The 23,895-nt window shown below is 39.7% G+C and overlaps 1 protein-coding gene across 3 annotated transcripts; it reads left to right on the top strand.

The window, feature by feature from the left end:
- The first annotated feature begins 796 nt into the window (after positions 1-796).
- Positions 797-23,858, top strand: LOC119489760 (RNA-binding motif, single-stranded-interacting protein 2-like). 3 transcript variants are annotated; one of them, XM_037772564.1, is made up of 14 exons: positions 797-993; positions 10,408-10,607; positions 14,222-14,280; positions 15,662-15,753; positions 17,943-18,100; positions 18,312-18,391; positions 18,823-18,932; positions 19,016-19,083; positions 19,177-19,270; positions 19,460-19,510; positions 19,630-19,740; positions 20,672-20,752; positions 20,848-20,938; positions 21,055-23,858. In XM_037772564.1, the coding sequence occupies exons 1-13, from the start codon at positions 919-921 to the stop codon at positions 20,923-20,925; spliced, it is 1,257 nt and encodes a 418-aa protein (XP_037628492.1). In that variant the 5' UTR covers positions 797-918; the 3' UTR covers positions 20,926-20,938; positions 21,055-23,858. The 3 variants fall into 3 exon arrangements, with proteins under 3 accessions (XP_037628492.1, XP_037628493.1, XP_037628494.1); XM_037772565.1 differs by having other exon boundaries at positions 801-993; positions 19,037-19,083; XM_037772566.1 differs by lacking the exon at positions 797-993 and adding an exon at positions 2,891-3,277.
- The last annotated feature ends 37 nt before the right edge of the window (positions 23,859-23,895 follow it).

The following is a 23,895-nucleotide window of genomic DNA, read 5'->3' as shown; positions in this document are numbered from 1 at the left end:
CTCTCACTTCTTTTAAAACAAAGCTTAAAACTTTCCTGTTTGCGGGTGCCTTTTATTCTGACACTGCACTATAACTTTTACTCTTTTGAGTTTTATGCAATTTTAGCTTCTATCCTAGCTTTTATTTTTAGCTTGTTTTTATTTTCTAATCTTTAATGTTTTAATGTTTTTATGTTTTTATAACTGTTTTAATTATTTCTTAATGTTCTTTTGCATTTTGTCGCAATGTTCTTGAATGTTTCTGTAAAGCACTTTGAATTGCCCTGTTGTTGAAATGTGCTATACAAATAAAGCTGCCTTGCCTTGCCTTGCCTTGCCTTACTTTGCACTACTAACTTTTTTAACTGCCTTTTTACCAACATGTTTTGCACTATGGAACTGTGATGCTGGAAACTTGAATTTCCCTCAGGATCAATAAAGTTACTATCTATCTATCTATCTATCTATCTATCTATTAAAAGAACAATCTACTAATATTGAAAGGGTGTATTGTTTTCACATGTATATTCCTAGCTTTGCATATCAGATAAATGTAAATGTCCATGTTTTTCAAATCTGGCCCTTCTCAAAAAGTAATTGAACAGGCCTGCTCTACAGGGTTATTTGGATGGGAACTTCAATATTTCTAGCAAAATATCTTGGTATTTATCTCTTTTATTATCATTTAGTGGTTGAAGGGGAGGCTTGTGGCTGTGGGGTTTCATCCCTGAGATAAAGTGAGATATAATCATATATATATATAAAGCATGTAGCCAGTGTAGTGTGTGTGGAGCAAACACACACACACACACACACACACACCAGAGTGCTGGAAAGAGCGACTCCAATCACTAGCGCTGTTCCTGGCTGAATTTCCCCTGGCTGACGTCAGCTGGCTGCCTTGGCTCTCCGCTCCTCCGGACACAGCGCCGCGTAAAAATGCTGCTCTCTGTGCCGCCAAGGACAGGATTCAACCCGTACAACAACGGCTACACCGGCAAAAACATCAAGAAGGTAAAATAACAACAACACCACAGCCTACTTCTCTACCCTCTCTCTCTCTGTCTCTCTTTCTGCTCTCGATGCTTGGTGTTGTTCAAAAAGCTGCTCGGTTGTTTAAGCTGCAGTGTCCTTGAAAGTGGATCACAGGCGACGTTTAAACTTGCTGTTGCGACCTTTGCTGTGGGCTTGTTGATGTTGTTGCAACATTGTTATAAACTAACACATTGGGGCCCGTTACATTGTTGCCTGTAGATTACTACAACAGTTTGCTTTCGGTTTTTTTCCTCCCGTTACGGTCGCTGTTTCCTTTCCTATATATGCAGCCTGCACGGTAGAGAACAGCTTAGAATAAACGCGCTGTAGATGCGCGTTTTGGCTGCGATCGAAGCTAATAAAGGCTGATTATATTCGACTTTAATGTAAATTTGTAATGTGCGTAATGTTTTCATTGAATTAAACACAAGTTAGCAAAGTTTTTTTCCCTTTTTTACGCGTACCCATATGCCCCACCCCTTCAGTCCTACTAATGATGACTGAGAGGGTTTTTTTGCATGGCACTATGGAAAAGATGAAAGTTACAGAGCCCATATAATAATGTAGATGTATATGGCTGTATGGGGATGTGCAGATCAGTTACAGAGCGATGACAACAACATATATAAGCTCTAGTATCGATTAGCTTGTCTTTTCATATGAATAATTCATGAGGTGACATTGGTCAATCTCCTTTTCTGCACAGACTATATAGATTTGTTTTTAATTCTGGGAAATTCATTGAATTAACCAAAAGTTAGCAACGTTTTTTTTCCTTTTTTACGCGTTCCCATATGCCCCACCCCTTCAGTCCTACTAATGATGACTGAGAGTTTTTTTTTTTTTGCATGGCACTATGGAAAAGATGAACGTTACAGAGCCCATGTAATAATGTAGATGTAACATATGTGGCTGTATGTATGGGATGTGCAGATCAGTTACAGAGCAATGACAACAACATATAAGATCTAATATCGATTAGCTTGTCTTTTCATATGAATAATTCATGAGGTGACATTGGTCAACCTCCTTTTTCTGCACAGACTATATGGATTTTTTTTTTAATTCTGGGAAATTGCAGGATTACACAGGACTTGTTTTCAGCAACAGTGTAAACTAATTAGTCAATATTTGAGTGCTGATTCTTGGAAGAAGTTGTTTACTATAAAAGGGAAAGGTTTCTACATCGCTGTATGATAAGCAAAAAAACAATATTCATGCTTGAGCCTGAAAACACTAAAGAAGATGGAGACTTATTGTTTTTGTTTCTTTGTTTTACTTTTTTACAAAATACAGTTTGTTAAATTCTTATTTCTTGTTACAAGCTAAAACTACAATTTTAATTTATTTGTATGGTTTGTTTTGGTTTACGTCTCTGTAAACTATTAAGATTCATGCCAAAATGTGTCTCAAGTGAAGCATGTCTGTGACTCTCAGCATTTCTCGAGGAACGTTTTGAACAAAAGCTGAAATCAAATACCTTCCCTCCTTCCCTGTGTTATTCCCTTCCCTGCCTCGGGGCTGGCAGGAATTCAGATTGCTCATTTTAATGACCTGGAATTCCTGGAATCCTGGATTCAAGACAATGTGTGCTCATTTCAAAGAGGGGGCTCTACAAAAAGTCAAACCTTTTCTTTGAAAGAAGACATGCACACACTTTTTTTTTTTAAAACACATTTGGGATTGTTGGAGAGCCAAAGTCACTTTATATAGAGGGAAGACTTGTAAATCCCACGTCAAGTGGTAACCCCTGGTCTGTGTCTTTTACTACGGGAAAAAGGGCGGAGAAAAGAAAAGGATTAAGAGATCTCCCCTCCCTTTCCTCTGCTTTCGATTAACTCCCCCCCTCCCACCAGTCTTTTTTCTTTCTCCTCTGTGTGTTCCACATACCTTGATTTCTTGTCTGTCAGTGGTTCAGTTCACATGGAGAAGAGAGCCTGAGCATTCCTCCTGATAGATGAATCCCTTGTCCCTACGTTCTGCTCTCTCCAGGGTGCATGATACCTGTTGAAAACAGACTCTTTTATGAGACTTTTCTGGCATTTTTTTAATGAAACTGGACTGAGTCAGGAGAAGGAGAGCAGAAGGAGAAGTCTCACCTTTTAGCCACAGGACGCCAAGGATTTTCATCACATTTCTTATCTGGTTCTTCAAACCTTGCAGCTGTTTTTCTTGCAGCTGCAGAAACATAATATATAGAGATTTTGTCAGTTACATTATGATCTTTTCCACGGTGCCTTTTCAAGTTTCTTTAGCCAAGCAGGTAGGACTCCACATTTCAGATATTTCTCTCTCATTCAAGAGATACAATATGTAATGTATTCGTAAACATATACTTGTTGCATAGCATGAATAATAACTGTTTTGGAAATATAGAGATTATCACTTTGACAGTTTACTTGTGCATTATTGAAATGCTACTGTATGGTAATGGATAGTACCATTATGTTGATAATAAGCAAAATGCATTTTATTTTGGAGCTAATTCAAATAATGTTTGACACTTTAAAAATGAATATATATTTGTTTTCTCTAGGGTTTTGTAGGCTTATCTTGGGATAAAGCTAATTAAATGAAAGCACGAAATGTGACCTTAAGAAGACGTTGTTAGATTATTCTAACATTGTCATTATCATCTGCACTAAAGGTTTGTGTTGGCAGAGAGATGAAGCACTCAAGCGTCAGACAATCAGACTCATATCTCTGCTATTACTACAGAATTAGAGGCATACATCCTGCCTCACTCAGCGCTTATTGTTCTCTCTCTCGGATGAAAAAGTCCTTGAGTCACCTGCGCTCCCTATAGGCATCACCTCTGCTCCCTCCAACTGTAATCACCTCATCAGTCTTCAGCTGCAGCCTTGAGCTCACTCCCTAATCTCTGCATCACCCTGTTGGCCAATTTACTGTACTTATGCTTCTTGCACAACTATAATAATAATAAAACAAAGAGGTGATTTATTTTTATTGCAACTATATATGCATCCTCTGTGATAGAGGACTGTATATATGTCCAGCTTCTCTGTACAGACAGTAATAGTAGTAGAGTGGCTGGAATCAACTGAGCATCAATTGTTCATAGGCAGGCAAGGATTATTTTGTTATTATAAACTGTACAAATAATTGTATTTAGCATGCCAATTGTAAATTTATGTATGTTGTATGTACGTAAGAGGATTTCCTGTATTTATCAGTTCCCACAGAGCTGTGATGCCTCCAGGAATGTAGTTCAATTTAACGATGACAGCTTGAACTCTAGTCTTAAACCAAAACATGTCGCCCACAACCCCTGTCCACTTCAAGGAGAGAAACACAAACATGTGTGTGTTTCAGAGGAATGTAAAGAATGCTCAGAGATGACATTGTGATGCATGTAAGGAACAGTGTAAAAAAGATTATGTGGGCGGCTGTGGACGGAAGAGTGACAAGTAGGAAGGAAATCAGAAACATGCCAAAAGGTCAGGTGTTGGGCATAGACTAACTGAGCGGATATGCAACCTGAATACAAGCTGAAAAAAAAGAGAATTGGGATCCTGAATCATGCACATTTAAGATTCTTGTCATACTTTCCAACCTTCCCTTTCTAACTGCATTTGTGTTCTTCTGAATGCATATTTGCCTGTGTTTGGCATTACCTTACATGGGTGGCAAAACACCTGGAGCTGGCGCTGGGGCAGATGGGGAGTAGGTGTGGATCTGACTCGCTGCCATCTTTTTTTCTCAGAAGGAGTCTAGCAGAGCGGTCTTAATGAGACACTACCTTCTGACTTGAGAGCACATGAGAGGGATTAGTGTTTTCCGCTAACAAGCTCAGATCCTAATTAGACAGGCCTCACTAGCCAGGCTTGGGCCCGGACTCGTACTCCCGTCAGATCATATCTCCCCAGGCCTCTGCAGGTGCATCCCTCCTGATATGCCGTGCGGGCCGCCTACAGTGAAAGGCAAGGGAAAGCACAGGAAGAGGCTGTGATTGTGGAAAAACAAACAGCGTACTATTGATGCTTAAGAAGAGAGGGAGATTAGAGAAAAGGACCGAGATGAATGGGCTCTGTGAGTCTCTGTGATTTTCTCAGCTTGACTTAAAAAGACGGAGTAATTTCTGAAGGCTGATTCCTAGACAGTTTGTAAAACATAAGGCAGCTGGGTGGCGTGGATACAATAAAGCTTGTAAAAGAATCACTAGTGTTGCTACTCATGTCAGTAGTGTCTGAAAGTATGATGCTATATTACTCAGATATATACAATTAATAAGAGATATCAGCGTACACATTTGTCTTGTATTCAGGGTTTAGTTGTCAGGTAAAAATTGCTTTGTATTAGGGAATATTGCATTCATGTTTCACGCATACATCACATGCTTAAAGGGACTGTTTGTAAGAATCAGAATTGCTTGTTAACAGCGACACCTGTGGCCGTTAAGTCAACGAAAGTCAGCGTCGGGCTCACGCTTGTGCTCGCTCTAAATACACATGAACGAGCATCGCTCAACACAGTGAGGCGACACACGTCAGCTAAAATCACAATATCACTCTATATTTCACCTGCTTGGCAGTAATGTTAGCTAGTTAGTTAGAAGTTACAAACAGTCCCTTTAAATACATCTATATAATATAATACATCTTTATAATTTTCATTATCAGCTGGCTATAGATCTAGGTTTGATATTCATCTTCTCCATGCATAGGGAACACAATGAAATTACCTCTACCGCTATCAGAAACACAATAGAACAGTTTCACAAACCCTGAAACGTGATTTTTAAAACGCTTTGTTTGACTGGAGAATTTTAGCTAATTTCCTTCAACGTCTGAAATGGGCTTAAAGTTTTACTTTATGTTGAACAAAGTTTTGAAAAGTGTCAGGAATGTAAACTAACTTGGAAAAACATTTAATTTGTGCATCTGAAATAATATTAAATAACAACAGCTAGCGTTATTTCAGCCGAATTTAGCGCTGTTTTGACTTATGATTATTATCTGTGCACATATATCACTTAAATTATTCAATTTAATTATACTAAACCTCATAATTTCCAGAAAACCATAATTTTACATGCTGCTTCGTTTCCGACAGTCACTCATCTTGTCTGCTATTCGTGCACCGCACTCCTCTCTCTTTCTCTCCTCCTCTCCCTCCTGCTCTGTACCTGCGCGCCGCCCCTCCCTGCTTGATGGTATGATCCTCTGTCATCACCTGATTGGTCGCATGGACATCATTAACACAACATTCAGTCACAGTCAGTGCATGGAGTGCCCATGGCGCGGAGAAGATCGTCCTGTCATACTGCCTTGAATTACAGTTTTTCTCGATTGTTTACACACATTTTCTGAAAGCATGCCTCATACTCTCAGAACTCTACACACAAATCAAAAAACACACACACAATGGGCAAAAACCCTCAATTCTCCTGCAAAATGAAACTTTACATTCAAAACAATGTTATTTCTTCTCAAAATGGTATTTTGTTTTCAAATGACACACACAAACCATCATATGAATAGACATTTATAAGAACCAGTTGAACACTGATGTGCTCAATGTAAAACACTATGATGAATGGAAAACACTTCTTCTCCATTCATCATAATGACTTAGGCCTTTTTTTTGTTCAGTGTTACACTTACTACAGACAGTACATACATAAGTGTGTTGTAAAATATTTTAGAATATTGTTTTTATACTCAGAACACACAAATACACGGTAACAAATATATTTTATTTTCCCCACAAAAACAATGTACACAGTGAACATCCCAACCAACACAAAGTTGCACATACAGTGGTCTACATACAAAACAACAGAGGAATTTACTGTATACAGTTACAGTAAAAAAAAAAGAAAAAAAAAACTATGCTGCATCCTCTCTTCTGTTTCGGTCTGGCCACAGCACCTCATCCACATGAGCAATGTTTGCCCTTTTATGCTAAAGCTCTGATTGCTAATTGTAACACTGTGTGACAGGTGTTTGCCCATGTGATGAGTCAGTGTGCATAGTAGGGCAATTGACTTTAGAATTTTGAATGACAGTGTGTTCCTCGTGAAAACGAGATTTTCTTCATGAAAATTGTGCCAAATGCAGAGAATTGTGTGTAGTGTTTTGAAAAAAGTGTGTTTTAGAACTGCAATTTGAGTGTAAAGCAGGAATTGTGCTTGTAGTTTAGCAGAATTGGTTCAGGGGGTTGGTGCATGAGTTACATGTTGTGGTCATTGTGTGTCAAGTACCAGTATTTGTGTGTAAACAATTGAGAAAAACTGTAATTAAAGAAAAAAGAAAAGGAAAAAACGGCTCTCAGACGAGAGCCGGCTCTTATCGTTCACTTAAAAGAGCCAGCTCTTTGAACCGGCTCGTTCGCGACAACACATCACTAGTAGCTGTTTGGCTAGAAAGACACAACAACTAACCATAATACCTCTATAACTAAATTTATGATCAAATTGTCACATGCTCTATTACACAGACTCATGACGGTTATGGAAAGTTAACGTTACATCTCCTCTCTCGTATAATTCCCCGAGCTTCCTGCTGTGCAACTACTTCTTTTCAGAGTAGCTGTCAATTATGACGTCTCACCCTCTTTTTATAGCATCAAATAACTAATTAAAAACTGTTTTTTTATAAGTTATCAGAAAAATTAACACTTGAACATACATAAATACCCTAAATGACATAAACCATCTTTGGGAAAAAATTATATTCGATGTGTACTTTGACTTTTTAGTTTGGCCCCTCCACTAACATGGAGGGGGCGGGATTTATGACCTATACTTCCGCCAGCCACCAAGGGGCGATCAGACCAGATCTGAATCTGTGCACTCAGTTTTGTAATATTGCAGACACTGCAAACATTGTGAGTATGAAACAAATATTCATATTTAAACTTAAAGGTCCCATATTATAAAAAAGTGAAATTTTCATGTTTTTTTTTATTATAAAGCAGGCTTAAGTTCTATATAAATACTGTGAAAGTTTTGAAACGCTCAATCCACAGAGAAAAAAAATACAGCCCGTATTCAGAAACTGAGCGTTTGAAACAAGTCGTTAGGATTTCTGTCCATTTCTGATGTCACAAATATACAATATTTAGACCCTTTTCACAGATTTAAACGTAAACATTCTAAATGTGTCCCAGTTTATTCCTGGTTGCAGTGTATGTGAATGACATCAGCTGACAGGAAGTACACATGGACCCAAGCTGTTGCCTATAAACGCAATTCTGTTGCAATTTCGTCACAATTTCGTCGAAATGCACTAAAACGGAGCGTTTCAGACAGAGGGTAAATACAGGCATATTCAGGCCGACAGTATGAGGAAAATAAAGTTTTTTTCTAACATTACAGCATGTAAACATGTTCTAGTAGAAACACAAAATACAAGTATGAACCTGAAAATGAGCATAATACGGGACCTTTAAAAAAAACTTTGTTTTTAAACGTTCAAATCTTAGTTTTGTGAAATGTGATGTTCCTTCATAGTTTTGTGTTTCTTTACTAGCTGGTTAGAACAGATCCACCACAGAGAGAATAGAGATGTCATAATTAGCTTGATTCTAGCAGTCTTTTGACAACTCCATCTCTGCTAATAAGCTGGTGGTCCAGTGCTAACCTTGTGGTGTCCAACAAGCCATCCCATTGTTTCCTAGGGCCGAGCCTGCTGACCCTAACTAATCAAACAGTTCCTCCTTCACCAGCTCGGGGAGGGAGGCTTCACCAAGGCCACGCTGGGCTGACATTTTACTTCTATACTAATTAGATTTATTCCATGGTCCATAGTATTAATAGATTTTTAAAAAATGCGAATATTGAAAACATCCGTTACTTAAAATTATGTGTATGCACACATCTGCACATGCATTTAAGCTTCCTTATCACTGCCTTATACTGTATATAGGTACATTTATGAACATATATCATGCCACAACCAACAAGCTCATTGCATGCATGTATTGATACGAGCTGCTCCTTTCATACCTACATCCTTGAGCAGTGTACAGTGACATGACTGAACTGCCAGGTCATGAAAAGCCAGATGTAAAGTTTAGGTATAAGCGCATAAATCAGAGCATATTTTCGCTTACGTTGTTGACATATAGTCATCTGAGAGATTGTGGCAAGGCTATGTGACCTTAACTTCACTCAATAAATCAGTTTATCCAAATCTCAAAAATCCATGGTATGTACAGTAGAGCCAGTCAGATAGTTTAGGCTTTGAGATTTTGCCACCATCCCAAGACAATAGTGGTGAATGCAGAATTTGTGTTTTGTTTTTGTAAGCACTGAAACATTTCATTTGAAAAAGCCAATATAAAAGTTTCTTTCCAGAAACAATGTCCTGGTTACTGTTCATAATCCACTGAGACTCCCTGTGAACAGTTTTGGTTGGAGCTGTGTCAAATACTCCCAATGAAAACTGTTCGCAAAAAAAAAACCTTCCAGCTTCAACCCACAACATAAAAGCCTCTCTTGCAGCAGTGTGGAGCTCAGCCACTTTAATTCCAACCAGATTTGATGTTATATGCTTTGGTTTTACATTTAAATGGGCTCACTTGCCATCACAAGATAGGCAAAGCATAGTTCATGCATGCTGTAAATTTTTACTGTTTGTATTTCTGCCAAAATTCGCTGAAGTTTATACTATTCTAAAGTAGGTCAGTTTGAATGGCACACTTAAATATATTATAATGAAGGTAAAATGACAACATTTAATTAATAACAGCTAATCTATTAGAATATCGACATTCATTTATCTCCTGCCCAAGCAGGGTGTAAACTAAATTGCTGCTGGCTGCTTGTAGAGGAGTTTGATTAATTTGAACAGTAAATGTTTGAAGTATCTGTGTAACCCTGTAGCTGGTGATTTTTATGATTCCCATCTCTGCTAAACTGGGGCACAATCAGAGCATGTAGTATATTGTTTACACATCACACCCACATGCAAACTCTTTGTATGAATGATAATATATGTGCATGTTTTTGCACATTCTGCTTACGGTACATGCTGTAATCTCACATATTGTTCTTTCCCATATTTTGTCTTTGGATATATGGATTGCATAATAATATATTATTTCACTTAATTGTACTGTATGAAAATATTTGGTATATTTTCCTTCATGTCCATTTATATTTAATTACATTCATTTACATTTATATCTTCAGTCTCAGCCAGCCACTATTGCTCATGTTGTTTTTAATTTTAATGAACTTTCTCCTCCTACCCTTGTGGTTTGAGCAAGTCAGTTAGTAGAACATTAACCAGCTGTTCTTGATTTTTCATTTTTTTTTTTTTTTCATTTTTGCAAAACAGTGTGCCTTTGTATTTTTTTGGTTATTGATTACAAAGATAAGAGTCTAACCTTTCTCTTTTTTTCCGTGCCCCTCTATTTGTTCTGCAGCAGACGTATGTGTCCCCCTCAAACCATCAGATGGCTCCTCCAAGCCCCAACAACAACAACAATATCAACACCACCAGCAGCACCTCCATCAGCAATGGCAGCAGCAGCATTGGGGGAGAGCAGCTGAGCAAAACCAACCTGTACATCCGTGGCCTCCACCCAGGAACCACAGACCAGGATCTGGTCAAGCTCTGTCAGCCGTAAGTCACCCAAAAACCAATTGCTCCAACTTCTACATGCACACCCAATAAATCTCTCTGTGGCTGAGCACATGAGCCAGGTTAGAGTTGCAGAGTGACGGGCTCATGGATAGATGGCCGATGGCTGGCTGCTGAATGCGTCATGCAGGATTACATGACTACATTGACTTCCTTACACTTGAAATTACATTACACATTAATGCTAAAGCACACCTTAGCAGGTATTTCTGGAGCGAAGAAGAGGGCCACGTTTTCACATCATTTAGTGGCCTTGTGGAAAAACCAACAATCATTTTGGCAGCAAACTACAAGACCTTTCACTTTGGCACAGCTAAGCACAGACTTTCCAACAACTAAGTACTGAATGTTTAGTCTCCCTCTCTCACGCTAATTCTCTCTGTACGTATCCTCATGCTGCTCTTTCATAGACGTTTGACCTACATGAGTTATAGCTCCTCTGTGCTTTTTAGTCTTGCGAATTATCATCAAACAGTATGATGACAATGAGCTATCCTTATTCAAAGTCATGTTCTGCACTATAAATACCACACTGTGTTGCTCATCAGTGTGAGTGTGTGAGTCTTTGAAAACTCTGCTGTGGGCAGCGTGTAGTCACATCAAACAACAGCATCATCCGATCCATCTGATATGTTTGTTAGGCCTTCACTGGAAGACATCAAAACAAGTAAGGCAGAGATGAATGGTCTGGCTTCACTTAATTGAATTCTGGAGCCTGGTGATGAGGACCAGAAGAGCAGAGTGAGAGAAAAGGAGGGAAAAAAGGGGCGAGAGAGAGAGATTGAATAAGGGAGAGAGGGAGGGAGGGAGGGAGAGGCCTGCTATTTTACAGCTGTCTGGAAGATATGGCTCACATGAGGCTGCCCAACCCTACAGGAAACGGCGAGCCCAGGGGAAAGGGAAAGACAAACAAGGGCAATGGCATGAAGGGGGGGTGGATGGAGAGAATCAGAGGGGGGAGGAGTGAATGGAGTTCAGGGTTTGTGTGTCAGGTGGTGTTCTGTGGGGGTGGGTCTCATATTTCTGCTTTTACAGAGCAGATAAAATCACTGCATGAAATTTGCCTTTTAGCAGAACACATTAAGGCCAGTGTAATTCTCAGTTAAACTAGACTGAGAGAGGATACTGTATCCAATAATAGTTAATAGTGGAAATGCTTGTAGATGAGGATGTAAAACAGTAGGACGACAAGTCACGGAGGGAATTTAACTTAGTTGACTCAAGTTTGAACAGCAAATGCGCGCATAGTATGAGGACACAACACTCCCAAAGCTCCCCTCCCCCACACGGAGAGTTGCACGCTCTGATGTAAATGTAGCCTATACTGTGTGTAGGGAGTGAGGGATGAGAGGACGGGATGGGGGTTGGTTCTCCATCTCCGGCCCCTGCAGTGGTTTCTCCGGGTGCCTCTGGTTCTCTCCCCCGGTCCGTTTCTGGTGGTTGACCATGGACGGATTCGGGCCGGACTACGCTGTCCTCTCTCTCACACATGGCTGAGTCTCCAGCCCCCTCTTTTTTCGCTCTGCATCACAGAGTCCGAGATCTCTGAGCACATTTCAGTAAACGGGTATATCAACTGTGTAAGCAAGCAGGAGAGTGCAGCAAGTAGAGCTCACAGCTTAAATGCTAGTCATAATAGGAAGTCATAGACTGGTGGGATTGCTGTACTTGAATTTCGATGATAAACTGTATTTTAGGATCAGACTTATGATGGTTTGGTCTTCTGACATTGCTCTGTATTAAAATTGGATAGACACAATTCAAGTAAAATCTGAACATACTGTGTATTCAACATGTAACACATAGTATAGTGATGTTGATACTTTTTGCAAAATATAGCGTAATTTTCTCTGTGACTCTCCGTTATAGATTGCCATCCGAAGAGCACATGAATGCACCATTAACCTGCAGTACCGTTTGTCTTGACTCGAGCCCGATTCAATCGGTCCTCGCTCATTCATTCAGTGCCGTTGGTTCTGTGTAAACCACTTCCTATGTTTTGATGTTTTGCACCACCATAACAGGTAGCATGAGCATTACCCTATGATAACGGCAAGTGGGAAAAGTCAGGTATTCATGATCACTGGGTCTGTTCGACTGGCTGACCCGGTACATAACAGACACTAAGAAGAGTTGTTCAAAAAGAGTCGTTCAAAAAGATTCGTTTGGTAATTTTTGCACATCACTAATAGTGTTACTTACTGTTGTAGTGTCCAAATCAATCATTTAGAATTGTTGTATATTCCCGTAAAAACGTAATCATCTTCAAAGGTGACCTTAAGCCACCTTGGTAAAGGAAATAAAGTTGTTCCGATACCAGTATCGGAAATGCGTCCGATACTGCCCAAAATTCGGGATCAGGTATCCATGAGTACGCCAGGCAATGCACCGATCCGATAGCATAATTTATGAACCCAGAAAAAATCAACTTGTTTAATAACAGGATCATTTTAGATTTTAGATTTTTTTCAATATTATTTATGTTCTTTGTAACTGACAAACTGAATAATAAAAGAGCGTTCTATTGCATTCATTCTCTGTAACTATATACTTTTTTATCAAGCTAGTATCGGATTGGTACTCCGTATCGGCCGATACCCCAAATTCAGATAGGAAACGGTATCAGGAAGGAAAAAATGGTATCAGAACATCTCTAAAAGGAAGATTTACAGATTTCTTATTATTTTCTAAAGGTAAAGTTAATCCTCAATTAATTTAAAAGAAACAATTTAATTTCCAAATTTGGGGTAATCCAACAGATTAATGGTCAGATTACAATTTATCGCATAATCCTTACTAATAGAGTGTATTTTGAAAGTGGCTCTTTTAGCCTGGATGAACTGTGTCAGTGCTGCAGTGTCACTGGATGGGAGCTGTATTGTGAGAGGCACTAGGACCCATCGGAGGGCAGAGCGCTGCCCAGAGAGAAGCTGGTTAGTAGAATGAGAGTATGGCTGGGAGCCAGCAGTGGACAGGACAGCCAAGGAGAGGCATATCAGATTACACTGCATGCACATGCCTGGAGAGATGGGAACCGATAGACACTCTGCCGCACACAAGCATTTGCCCGAGCCAAGCACTAGTATCCACTATCCTATGCATCTGCAGAGTCAATAGCCGGCCAGCTGGATAGATAAAGCAGGATTTTTGTATTGATAGTGCATTGTGAAGCAATCTGAAAATGCAGCAGGGACATTTATTTTTACCATATTGTCACGTCATGTTGGATTCCCCTTGAGTTATAATCCCTATTGACATCTGTGTGAGAGCAGGAATGAATAAGATATGGGAAATCTATAGCAGGCAGAAACCCACCGGACGTTGTGCTTATTTCATTTAATTTATGTCCCACCACCCCTCTAAAGATTTCCCCATGCACATCATTTATTATCAGATGGTGTAATTGTATTCAGTGTCATTGCACTGAATCTATCAGGTGAATTATAATTCAGTCATCACAGAGCACAATCCCTCAGGGTGCGTTAAGCTGAGAGAGAAACCACATTGCCTCAGCAATGTCGCAATGCTAATATTGAAAAGTCATTATTTTCACAGTGCAAGGACGATCCACGAGTTTAAACCTCACTGTTTTTCAGGTACGGGAAAATCGTGTCCACCAAGGCCATCCTGGACAAGACCACCAACAAGTGCAAAGGTGAGGTGTAAAGGCATCTGCTTGTTGAAAGTGACTGAATGAGCAGAGGTCGAAAGGTCAGATCATACAGAGATGGCAAAGCAAGCTCAAACGTATTTCAGCATGTGGCCTTTATGTTGAATTTTAACATGAGCTTCAATGGGGAAAGATCCCATTGTATGAAAACTAAAATTACAGACTGGCTGTTTGTAACTTCAAGCAGCGTGACCCCAGATTCCCTAAGGTCACTGTAAGATACATTCAAGTGTCACATTTAGTTTGACTGTAAGAGTATTTATACGTAGCAGGGAAAAGTGCTTGCCAAAGTATTATTTAAATTGTTCATCCATGTTTAAATTAATTTTGTTAAATGAGTATTTGTAAATTAAGTGCCTTCTTGAAGAATGTTCTACGTTTGTGAAGGTAATTTATTTTGTACTTCATTCCTACAAGGTGCCATTGTTCTATTATGATTATGGATGCAACTAACGATTAATGTGCTGATTATTTTCTTGATCAAGCGATCAATCGTTTGCTATCAAAAATGTCAGAAAACTGTGAAAAATGACAGAAGTTCAGTGGCTTTTTTTCTGACCAACAGTCCGAAACCCAAAGACATTCAGTTTACTATCATAGAAGACTTAAGAAAAGCAGAAAATATTGAAATTTGAGAAGCTGGAACTCGTTGCACATTGAATTTTTCTGTTGACTGACTAATGGATTAATCGAGTAATCATAGCAGCTCTTATCATGATATGTTTGGTGGTCTTGAGTAAATGTGAATCTAAAATATAAAATGTGAAATCCATATTATTTTTACATTACTACTGTATTTTATCCACCTGTACGGCAGCAAGTAAACAGGAACAAATCATAATTTTCCACAGTTGGAGATGCTGTCGATACACCGCTGTGTTCTGTTTACTCGGATTAGGCCTGTCTACTTCACAAAGCTCTATAACTTAATGCCCTCAGTAGATAATGTATTCACTAACACATTATCTTGTCAGATGATGATATCTTCACTGCATATCAACAACAAAGAGGTGAAATAACGTCAGCACGACACAAAATAGTTTCTCATCTCTGCTGCAGTTTGAATGCGTGGAATGTTACAGATTGCAGTTACAGCACATTGCTGATGCTTTTGTGTTTACTGTGTTAGGATTAACACTTTACCTACATAACAGGGTTGTATTGTGTGATGATATAGGCAGTGCTGTATAACTTTACATAATGTCGTCCATGGAGGAGCACAGTCTAAACCTACTTGGCTGTCTCTTCAGACTACTATGGGAGCTTCATGAGCTCAACTTACATGCCCGTGTCCATAGAGTCCTGCGGTATGCAAAATCTCATTGTCCTAACGAGCATGTCTTGCTTTACGTCTCGGTCCCTGCAGGCTATGGCTTTGTTGACTTTGACAGTCCGTCCTCGGCTCAGAAGGCGGTGACGGCGCTGAAGGCGGGTGGCGTGCAGGCTCAGATGGCCAAGGTAAGAATCCCACTTGAGATGTCAATATCTGGTGGGTTTATTTCTTATGAAACTGGTGTCAGCTTAAATCAAAATTGTTCGTCAGAGTTAAATTTTCAGCACACGAAAACCTTTCAGGCATTTTGACAGTGATTCAGCAAAAAAGTGAATGATGAATTATTAATTACAAAATTAAATGCTGAATTATTAACCTTGCAGCAGAAAGGTTGCTCCTCTGCCTTATCTGCTTCTTAAGAATTATTTCTCTTTTAAAGCTGTAAAGCTCTTTCTCCATCTAGCTCTCTCCTCATGTTTTTTTTGTTGTTGTTATATGAGCCACGGTTCTTGAATATAAGCCAATTAAGCCTCAGTGTGTGTGTGTGTGTGTGTGTGTGTGAGTGAGTGCGTGCATGTGTGTTTGCAGGGCGGTGCACTGGGTGTATGCTGAAATCAGTGTATTTATGGGTATTAATGCACTGTAGAATATGTATGTGCACAAACAAGAGTGCACGCAGGTAGATGTGTGTGTGTGTGTGTGTGTGTGTGTGTGTTGTGCTTCATAGTGGTGGCGGTGTTGAGGGAGTGTGTCCCAGGGCCTGCTCTCTGAGCTCCATGTACAAAGGGCCTGTCTGTTCTCCCTGGTGGCATCTGACTCAGTGTCTGAGCAGCTCCCCAGTCAGCAGGGCCCTGTGCCCAGCCACCCGCCCTGTCAACACACACACACACACACACTTGACAATCACACATGCACTTCAGCAGCCTTGCCTCAACCGGATTATGACACACACTCACAAGCCACGCACACGCACGCCACCAAGTCCTGGGAAAGCTGATCTCTCGGTAAGCTGGATCACTGACATTCATATGGCTCCTCCTCGCTCGCAGAATAACTTGATTTCACTCGCCCCGTTCACTCCGGGTTTACAACCAGGCTTATGTTTGCGTCACATTTCTCTCTGACTCATTTGCGGTTGAAATCCGCAGCAGGTCTTCTCTGCTCGCTCTCTCATGGGTTCGAGCTTCGACTCTGCTGTGGAGGAGGAAGAGGAGGAGGAGGGAGGTGAAGGAGAAATCACCTTCACCACAGGTCGCAGCGATTACACATACATTATTCATGGAAATGGAAATTAATTCACACTGCATTTACAGGTTTTTAATCTCATCTGCACTCTGAGATAATGAATATGCGTAATGGCTAGAGGGTGATACAGATTGGTTATCTTACAAGATGCTGTTGGTCAAATTAAATTAGTTTGAGCAGGAGGCAAAGAAAAGAAAAGAAAAAGCCTACAAAATAGTTCAAAAGCATAAAATGAGACTGTGGCACTTTAGGAGTTTTTCTAATAATTCTAAATTCACATTGCAGAAAAAGCTGCATAATTTGTCTGATTTATGCGAGCCAACACAGCCGGCCTCTGTGCCTGCATTCAAGGTCGGGATTACCACATAAATATAACTGCTCGAATGCAAGCGACATGTTATTACCATGACCCAGGCAACAGGATGATAATGTTTGCCTTGTGGGGATGATGATAGCACAATGCTTTAGATGGTCTTCAGATCATTTCCAAAGGTCTTTTACCCAAAATGTCTCTGCTGTGATTCTCCACAGAGCGAGAGCACGTAATCATTTTAGATCACCCATGGATGGAGAGCCATTTGAAATGTAATTATGCTTTGATATCGCATTACCTGGATCCTGCGCTTTCATCCTCCTAAGAGGCTGGTCTCGCACAATGGGCCTGTCTTCTACCCTTTTTAGTAACAACGTATACGGGTGATGGAGTATGAGAGAGGAGCGTGAAGAAGAAAAGGAGCGAGCTGGATGAATAAAAGTAGAGGAGACAGAAATAGAGTCGGAATGAGAGAGAAATTCAGCTGAAGTCCAGCCAGAACTACTATCTCACCATCTCTGAATATCTCTTTTCTCCTTAGGCCTCATCCATGCAGCTCACGCCAAAATGAAATCCGCCTTTAACTTTCAAACCCCCTAACCTCTCTCTCAGACTGTTTGTTTAACTGTCTAGTGTCCTGCACCTCCACATATCTGACACCTCACACACTTCCTGTTTAAAAGGTTATATAAATTCCCTCATACTTTGTGTGGCTCTTGGTTTTTGGAGGGCTCCTCCTGGCATCATGATGCAGTTGGGATTGAAGCAAACGAAGAGCTGCGTTCAATAATCCTCTGGTGGCTTCTCTCTGTTCAGCAACAGGAGCAGGACCCCACCAACTTATACATCTCCAATCTGCCAATGTCCATGGACGAGCAGGAGCTGGAGAGCATGCTGAAGCCCTTCAGCCAGGCCATTTCCACTCGCATCCTCCGTGACGCCAACGGGACCAGCCGAGGAGTGGGCTTTGCCAGGTATAAGCTTTGGTTATTTAGTCACACAGTATTATTAGGACAGCTTGTTAAAGTTGATTAGTGATGCTGTAGCCTCATGGGCTTGAAGAAAATTTCATTATTACAGTAGTCATGGTGAGTGAGCCCTCTGGTGGCCAACTGGAAATGTTAACACACAGCATGATACCTTGTAACCTGCTACTGTTAAACACAGTGATACCTTTTCCTATAGGATGGAGTCAACAGAGAAATGTGAAGCCATCATCCAACATTTCAATGGAAAATATATCAAGACTCCACCTGGAGTTCCAGGTGAGGTTTCAGATGACATCTTGTTTGAATGTAGCATCTTTTAAAAAAAATATATCTGTTGAAGAAAATACTCTCATTCAAAGAGTTTTACATTTATGATACTGAATATATATATTTTCATGTAACATAATATTTTCGTATTAGTCCACTGAATATGTATTTCAATGTATATTTGCATATAACGTAATATTTTCTTACTAGGCCACTGAATATATATTTGTATACAACGTAATATTTTCTTACTGGTACACTGAATGTATATTTTTATATAACGTAATATTTTCTTACTGGTCCACTGATTATATATTTTTATATAACGTAATATTTTCTTACTGGTACACTGAATGTATATTTTTATATAACGTAATATTTTCTTACTGGTACACTGAATGTATATTTTTATATAACGTAATATTTTCTCACTGGTCCAGTGCCGCCAGAGCCCCTGTTGTGTAAATTTGCTGATGGAGGTCAGAAGAAGCGTCAGAGCCAAGGAAAATATCTGCAGAACGGCCGGCCCTGGATGAGAGATGGGGAGAATGTGAGTTCATTTGTGCCCTAATGACTTCTGTGAAAATGTTCTATTATGTAACATTGCTTGTTATCAGCCTCATAATGACTCAGTCCTTTGTCTCTTGGCTCCAGGGAGGAATGACCCTTACCTATGACCCCAACACAGCCTTACAGAACGGGTCAGTACTACTACTACGACAAATCTCTTGTATGCCCAGAGGGAGTGTGATCATGCTGTGGTGACTAATAACTATGTGTGTCTCTCTCTGTAGGTTCTACTCCTCTCCATACAGCATCGCCCCAAACCGGATGATGGGGCCAGCCTCCCTCTCCCCGTACATGCATTCACCTGTGTCCACCTACCAGGTAGATTCAGACTCTCAAAGCTGGGGTGTTAGCTAGTTAAGAGGCCAAACTGTGACAGACTGGAGTTTAATCCAGCTCAGGCCTAATGGCCAAAATCCAAAAACAATACCGCTAAATATATGGGGCTTTGCTTGTGTATTTCCTATTTATGTTATGTAATCTTCTGCTGTGTTTTTCTTGTTCATGCAGGTACACAACCCATCCTGGCTACATCATCAGTCATACATAATGCCGCCCACGGTGAGCATCTTGAATCTGAAAGCTGTTGGCCCTCCATCCTGTTTCTGCTGCCTTCACATTCTGTCTATCTGACTCTGGCAACTGCTAACACCGCTGTATGTTTTTGTTTATTTTAATAGGGGGCAGTCCTGACGCCAGGAATGGACCACACCATGTCCATCCAGCCGACCTCCATGATGGGGCCCCTGACGCAGCAGCTCAGCCACCTCTCCATGGGCAGCAGTGGCACAGTCAGTAGAGAGCAGCATATTCAGCATTCAGCTATCATAGAGTGTTGCATGGATGATGTATTTTTGTAGGCCAAAAAGGAAGTTAGAATCGCACGGGCTCCCTCGACAAAAAGCCAATGGGAGTTTTCCATCGGGTTTTGGATTATTGCAGAAAATAAGCTCTCTGGCAAACAAACGTTTATGATACTTACACGTTTTGTTCAGCAAGATAATCTTCACAAATGAACATAATTTTTTAGGATTTTTTAAGTGTAAATGCAATCGTCAGAAGTAAAAAGATAACATTAGGCTATAAACAAACTACACCACAGTCGCATGAGCGTGAGTATACACAACGAGGCTGTAAAGGCGGACAAGTCGGCGTGATTCAGCTGCCTTTTTGACACACGTAAAAACTTCAAAATGGCATATTTACTGACATTTTAGAACAAAACGTTAAAAACTCTTAGGCTTGTGTTAACCACAGACCTTATTTCAGGCATCTAACTAAAAACCCATTCAAAAAACCCACTGACTTCCAGACGTGGGAACTGGAAATGATAAAAATGCTTACTCATTTACGGGTTTTTGGAGTCATTCCTGCAGGACTCTATCGATGTTTAGCAGTTAAAGATGCACAAGGCAACTTGACCAGTCTTGTGTTATACAATACGGCACCAAGGAAATGAGAGAAGCGATGATCTCATCTTTCCCAGAGTGTTCATCCGATCTTCCGAGTCCTTATGATGGAGATCCCTTGACTTTTATTTGGGCGAATTTGATAAATCAGAGTAAGAATCGGATGGGATGTACTTCTTGAGCTGCAGCTCCGCTTTGTTATTTAGGCTGATAAAGATAATCTCACATATAAATCTTGTCTAGTGCAGCTTTATTTGACAGTGTTATTGTAGCTGTCGTGTCTAATGAACGTATCATCTCCGTCCTTCTGCAGTACATGCCTGCAAACACATCTATGCAGGGGACCTACATCCCCCAGTACACCCAAGTGCCTGCTGCCAACATCTCAGTTGAGGTAATGGCCCTTTGTTTTCTCTCTCTCACTAGAACAGTTAAAATGTTATGTGAAACAATCTCTCATGGATTTAATCTTCGCTGCCTCCCTCTCAGGAAAGTGCCGTTCAACCACCCGTTGCCATAGAGACACCCACAGAACACACAACCTACACCTACCAGCATAACAAGTGAAGAGGTGGCAGAGGTGGGTTTTGGTCTGCGTTTTGTGTCTCTGTATTTGCATATATTTTTTGCCTTGCTACAATGTTACTGGTGCAGCAGTAGCTCTTGTTTCTAATTTTATTTGTCACCTTGCATCAGATCTTCCTCTGGAGCCGGAGCGACTCTCAAGGGGCCCCAAGTGCTGAAACTCGGCACAGCGACTCTGCACGTAAGGCACCAGACACTCGGGAGGAACATGGACTGTTACACAGAAAGGACAAAAAAAAAAAAGATATTTTCTACAAACTCATATTTTAAAACAAACTCTTGTACTCCAAAACAAACCAAGGCTGGAGGATGGCAGGCAATGGGAAACGGAAGAACGGAACAGGGAGCGTCTATTTTGATAACAGTCACACACAGACACACACTACATACGTTTAAAACGTTTTTTGGACGTTATTTTTTTTCTAATACTACTCCGGGGAGCTAGAATGAAAGCAGGAAAATAACATTTCAACACCATGTTTTATTTTGAGTTATGTTTTCACCGTTTTGTAAGAGATGCTGATTTTACTTCACTTTTTTTTGTCTGATACTTTCAGGCTTTGAACCTGCCTTTTTTTGTACATAATTCTTAGTTTTGGTGTGTTTCTAGCTTCATGTTTCCTAGTTTGATTGATTGGTGCAAATATTTGAATACAGGGCTCAAAAAGAAAAAGAAAAAAGTCATTCAAAAAGCTGTTGACTCATATTGTAGACAGATATGGTGCTGATTTGGATTAGCGTCTCTCGAAGTGGCGGCAAGTTTATCAGGTATTAAACCTACCTGATCGCTTTTTTTTGGCACTTGACTCTAATTTATAGTTCCAACAATCTCGACAAAGCTTCAGACAATCAGAAGATTACAAAGAAAATTTAGAGATGATTTCACGGAGAAGATTTCTTCAAAAGAGCAAAAATAGATTTAAAGCATTCCAGAGATTATTATCAGAAAGTTCACGTTGAGCTGCTCCACTTGATGAAACCCAAAGTTGCTTAACAGAGATCACATCTCACACAGAGCTGCCTGTAAATAAGAGATTTAAATGTATTTAGGCTTTCTTTTGATTTCCTTTTATCAGTGTAGTAATGCTTCAGTTATTTTAATAACAATATTATACCAAAATGTCTGAGCATAGCAATATTGCTGTGTTTTCCTCTTGTGATTCCTTTATAGACGGGGAAGCTGAATCTCCACAACATCCCAAAAAAATGTATTTTCCGAAGCAAGAGTTAGATGTTGTTATTAGAGTATGAAGTTGTTATTACATAGACGTGGAGATCAACTGGTAAAGCGTGGCTCTGTCCTGTTATATCTTCAGAAAACACTATCATTATGGATTATTATGGCCAGTACAGAGATGCTTTAATACTGGCCATCGTTGTGTGTTTGCATCTACTTCTGCATTTCTGTTTTTCACCCTCATGTTTTTTTTACATTTCTTATTTAAAGTTTGTTTTTTTTTAATTCAGTTTTTAAGATTGATCCTATTTTTCGAAGAAGTTTTGTTTTTATTTTTGATAGTGTGTTGTGTGCTTCAAATAGTGAGAAATAGATGTTTGCAACTTTTTTTGAAATTTGTTTGTATGTTTGCGTACTTTTCTCGTTCTGGTTTCAGTGTTGATGTCAAAGTGGCTTTAATGTTGTTGTGTGTTTGTTTTTTTTTTTACAGATATTTCAGTTCTGTCCGTGTCACAAATGTTGGCACTTTGCAAACATGACTCCTGATCGTGGATGAATTATGTGTGCTAGGTTCAGATGCATTGTTACAGAGTTGTGCCCTCAAGCAGTTGGGAACAACGTAAGAGAAATATATGTTCAAAAACCTTGACTTACCTCATCCTGCCAGAGAAATGTAGATTCAGTTTGTGTACAAGGTTCACAGGCAATAACCGACTACAGTAGGTCTCATGGCTGTTCACAGCTGGTACTGTGTCCACATCCTTTAACTCTTCCGTCCAATGTTCGGAAAAAAACACGCCCAAGGTCTGACGATCTATGCAATTAATTTATTATCCTTATAAATGCAATACTACAGATATCCAAGAGACACCTCACATTATGACAATGGATCACCTCACAATATCACTTCTGGCTCACGAAGCTTTCATCTTTCATTATTCATATGTTGAGATTTTGTTTTTGTTTTCTGACTGACACATTCATCTTTGGTTCATTAATTGTTAGTAAAATTGCTGCATTAAAAGGGAACTATTTCATACCAAAATGTAGTTGTTAATATGAAAATGTAGGAACTCTAAATAAAATATATGGCAGGTGTGCTTTATATGAATGAAGGCAGGTGTTGCCCACTTGTCTACCCAACTTTTAGTTTACATGGACGTCATGTTGATGTAATTCACCATTCCATCCAGCTGCAACTTCTATGTTCTGGTTACATTTTACGTTTGCTTTCTTGCCGAGTAATTGATGCGGTTTTATTCTTTTTAAACCATGAAACAGTTCATTTCCAGGAGAAAATTAAACTTCACAGAAATGCCTTAGATTTCACTGAAAGGGATAGTGAAGATTTGGTGGGCTTGTTTTTTTTTTTTTTTTTCATGCACTGCTAATGTTGAAAATATTTTTTTTTGTTCTATCAAACTACTCTGAAATATTTACATCTTTAAATTTGTGTTCCATCGTCATTCCATCACTTCTAATCCAAAATATTGAAGAAAAGCTGAATGGTGGGTTATTGAGTCTAAAGAACTATTGCTGCTAATGTCGGATCGAGTAGAAATCTTTTAGCTGAAGGTCATTGAATACATCACGTCACGTATGGGGTCAGTTTGTAACTCATGTTCAGAGATGTCTGTGCAGTCTTCTTCTCTAAATGTTTGTCTGTCTGTGCCATGATGCAGGTCTTTGTCTTCTTCATAGAAAAAACAACCCTACAGCTATTAAACTTTTAACTTGGTTTGATTTGGAACTTGTCATTTTTTAAATAATTTTTT

Source organism: Sebastes umbrosus, chromosome 6, assembly GCF_015220745.1.
Source record: "Sebastes umbrosus isolate fSebUmb1 chromosome 6, fSebUmb1.pri, whole genome shotgun sequence".
NCBI classification, from domain to species: domain Eukaryota; kingdom Metazoa; phylum Chordata; class Actinopteri; order Perciformes; family Sebastidae; genus Sebastes; species Sebastes umbrosus.
This window is presented reverse-complemented; position numbering and strand designations above follow the sequence as displayed.